This window comes from Procambarus clarkii, chromosome 66 (assembly GCF_040958095.1).
Source record: "Procambarus clarkii isolate CNS0578487 chromosome 66, FALCON_Pclarkii_2.0, whole genome shotgun sequence".
In the NCBI taxonomy this organism is placed as follows: domain Eukaryota; kingdom Metazoa; phylum Arthropoda; class Malacostraca; order Decapoda; family Cambaridae; genus Procambarus; species Procambarus clarkii.
The window spans coordinates 12,211,020-12,212,889 of NC_091215.1; the positions used below are offsets into that span (position 1 = coordinate 12,211,020).

Here is a 1,870-nt window from a genome sequence, read left to right on the forward strand (position 1 = left end):
AAAATAATGGCATTTACTATTTTTAAAAGATTATTAGCAAATTTACAGAAATGGTGCATTCGGAAGACAAAACCAATTTTTCACTTTTGACAATTGAGCACCTGCTACATCCAGATTCTAGGGAGGAAAGGAAGGACGATCTTACTGGATCCCATAGCCTCTCCGAGGCACAAACCAGGCTTTTACACAAACCCCCCCCCCCTGCACCCAAGCTTTTTAAAATAGTAAATGCCACTATTTTTGCAAAATTATTACGAGATCTATTATTCTAGAGAATAATGCATATAAATGCATATATGCATATAAATACAAAAGTAAATCAAATCTTATCCTTGTATAATATACAAGCTGATGTGAGATCCCTGTCTACAGGTGGACTGGAACTATTATCCAGTAGGCAGTCTACTGTATTTTATCAAACCGTTATTAGTATAATAGATCTCGTAATAATTTTGCAAAAATAATGGCATTTACTATTTTTAAAAGATTATTAGCAAATTTACACAAATGGTGCATTCGGAAGACAAAACCAATTTTTCACTTTTGACAATTGAGCACCTGCTACATCCAGATTCTAGGGAGGAAAGGAAGGACGATCTTACTGGATCCCATAGCCTCTCCGAGGCACAAACCTGGCTTTTACATAACCCCCCCCCCCCCCCTGCACCCGAGCTTTTTAAAATAGTAAATGCCACTATTTTTGCAAAATTATTACGAGATCTATTATTCTAATAAGAGTTTGATAAAATACAAACCCTGGGGCCATAGAACGGCTATTTAATCCCCTTGAACGGACCTGTGCATGGGCCACTGAGGCATCGAAAAAAAACAGACCGGCTTGGGAAAAAAGCAAAATTGCCGGTCTATGGCCCAGCTGATGGCTGTGCATGAATGGCTAATGGCTGTTAGTTATGGAGCTAGGTTAGACTATGTATGTTTAAATCTCTGATTTAAACAGAGCCAGTGTTCAGTCAAATAACTGAATTTATCAAATCTTATCCTTGTATAATATACAAGCTGATGTGAGATCCCTGTCTACAGGTGGACTGGAACTATTATCCAGTAGGCAGTCTACTGTATTTTATCAAACCGTTATTAGTATAATAGATCTCGTAATAATTTTGCAAAAATAATGGCATTTACTATTTTTAAAAGATTATTAGCAAATTTACACAAATGGTGCATTCGGAAGACAAAACCAATTTTTCACTTTTGACAATTGAGCACCTGCTACATCCAGATTCTAGGGAGGAAAGGAAGGACGATCTTACTGGATCCCATAGCCTCTCCGAGGCACAAACCAGGCTTTTACATAACCCCCCCCCCCTGCACCCGAGCTTTTTAAAATAGTAAATGCCATTATTTTTGCAAAATTATTACGAGATCTATTTTACTAATAACGGTAAATAAATAATAAATAGTAAATAAATCAAAATCAGTTACATTATTTTATCTTATTCATAGCATAAATGTTCTCGAAGATTACTAAAAAGAAATTGAATTAGACTACAGCAAATTGGCAAACTTTACCTTGTATCTGTTTCCACCGAGTTTGTTTGGGGCGTTCTTCAACATATCAGCAATACTTGTCTCAACATCTCTTTCAGTTGCATTAGTGTGGGTGTTGATACAGGCTTCTGGAAATTTATAAGAATTAATTAATATATATAATTATAATTCACTTTGCTATTCCCCATTCCACAGTCCTCTCGTCCTTCCCACTTCCCTGTCCCCACATCATCCCCACTATTCCCACTTCCCTGTCCCATCGTCCTCCTTACCATTTTCCCCTCCCCTGTCCTTCTTCCTCCCCCACCATCTCCCATTCACCTGTCCCTTTGTCCTCCCCAGCATTCCCCTGTCCCCACCA

The 1,870-nt window shown here is 38.0% G+C and overlaps 1 protein-coding gene across 1 annotated transcript in view; it reads right to left on the reverse strand.

Moving 5' to 3' along the window:
• The window catches only part of LOC138355108 (uncharacterized), a 4,027-nt gene extending 2,394 nt beyond the window's left edge, over window positions 1-1,633 (reverse strand). The window contains exon 1 of the mRNA XM_069309800.1: window positions 1,531-1,633. Within this exon, the coding sequence (XP_069165901.1) occupies window positions 1,531-1,575 (45 nt within the window). The 5' untranslated portion in view covers window positions 1,576-1,633. The remainder of the gene's footprint in view (window positions 1-1,530) is intronic.
• Window positions 1,634-1,870: the final 237 nt, after the last annotated feature.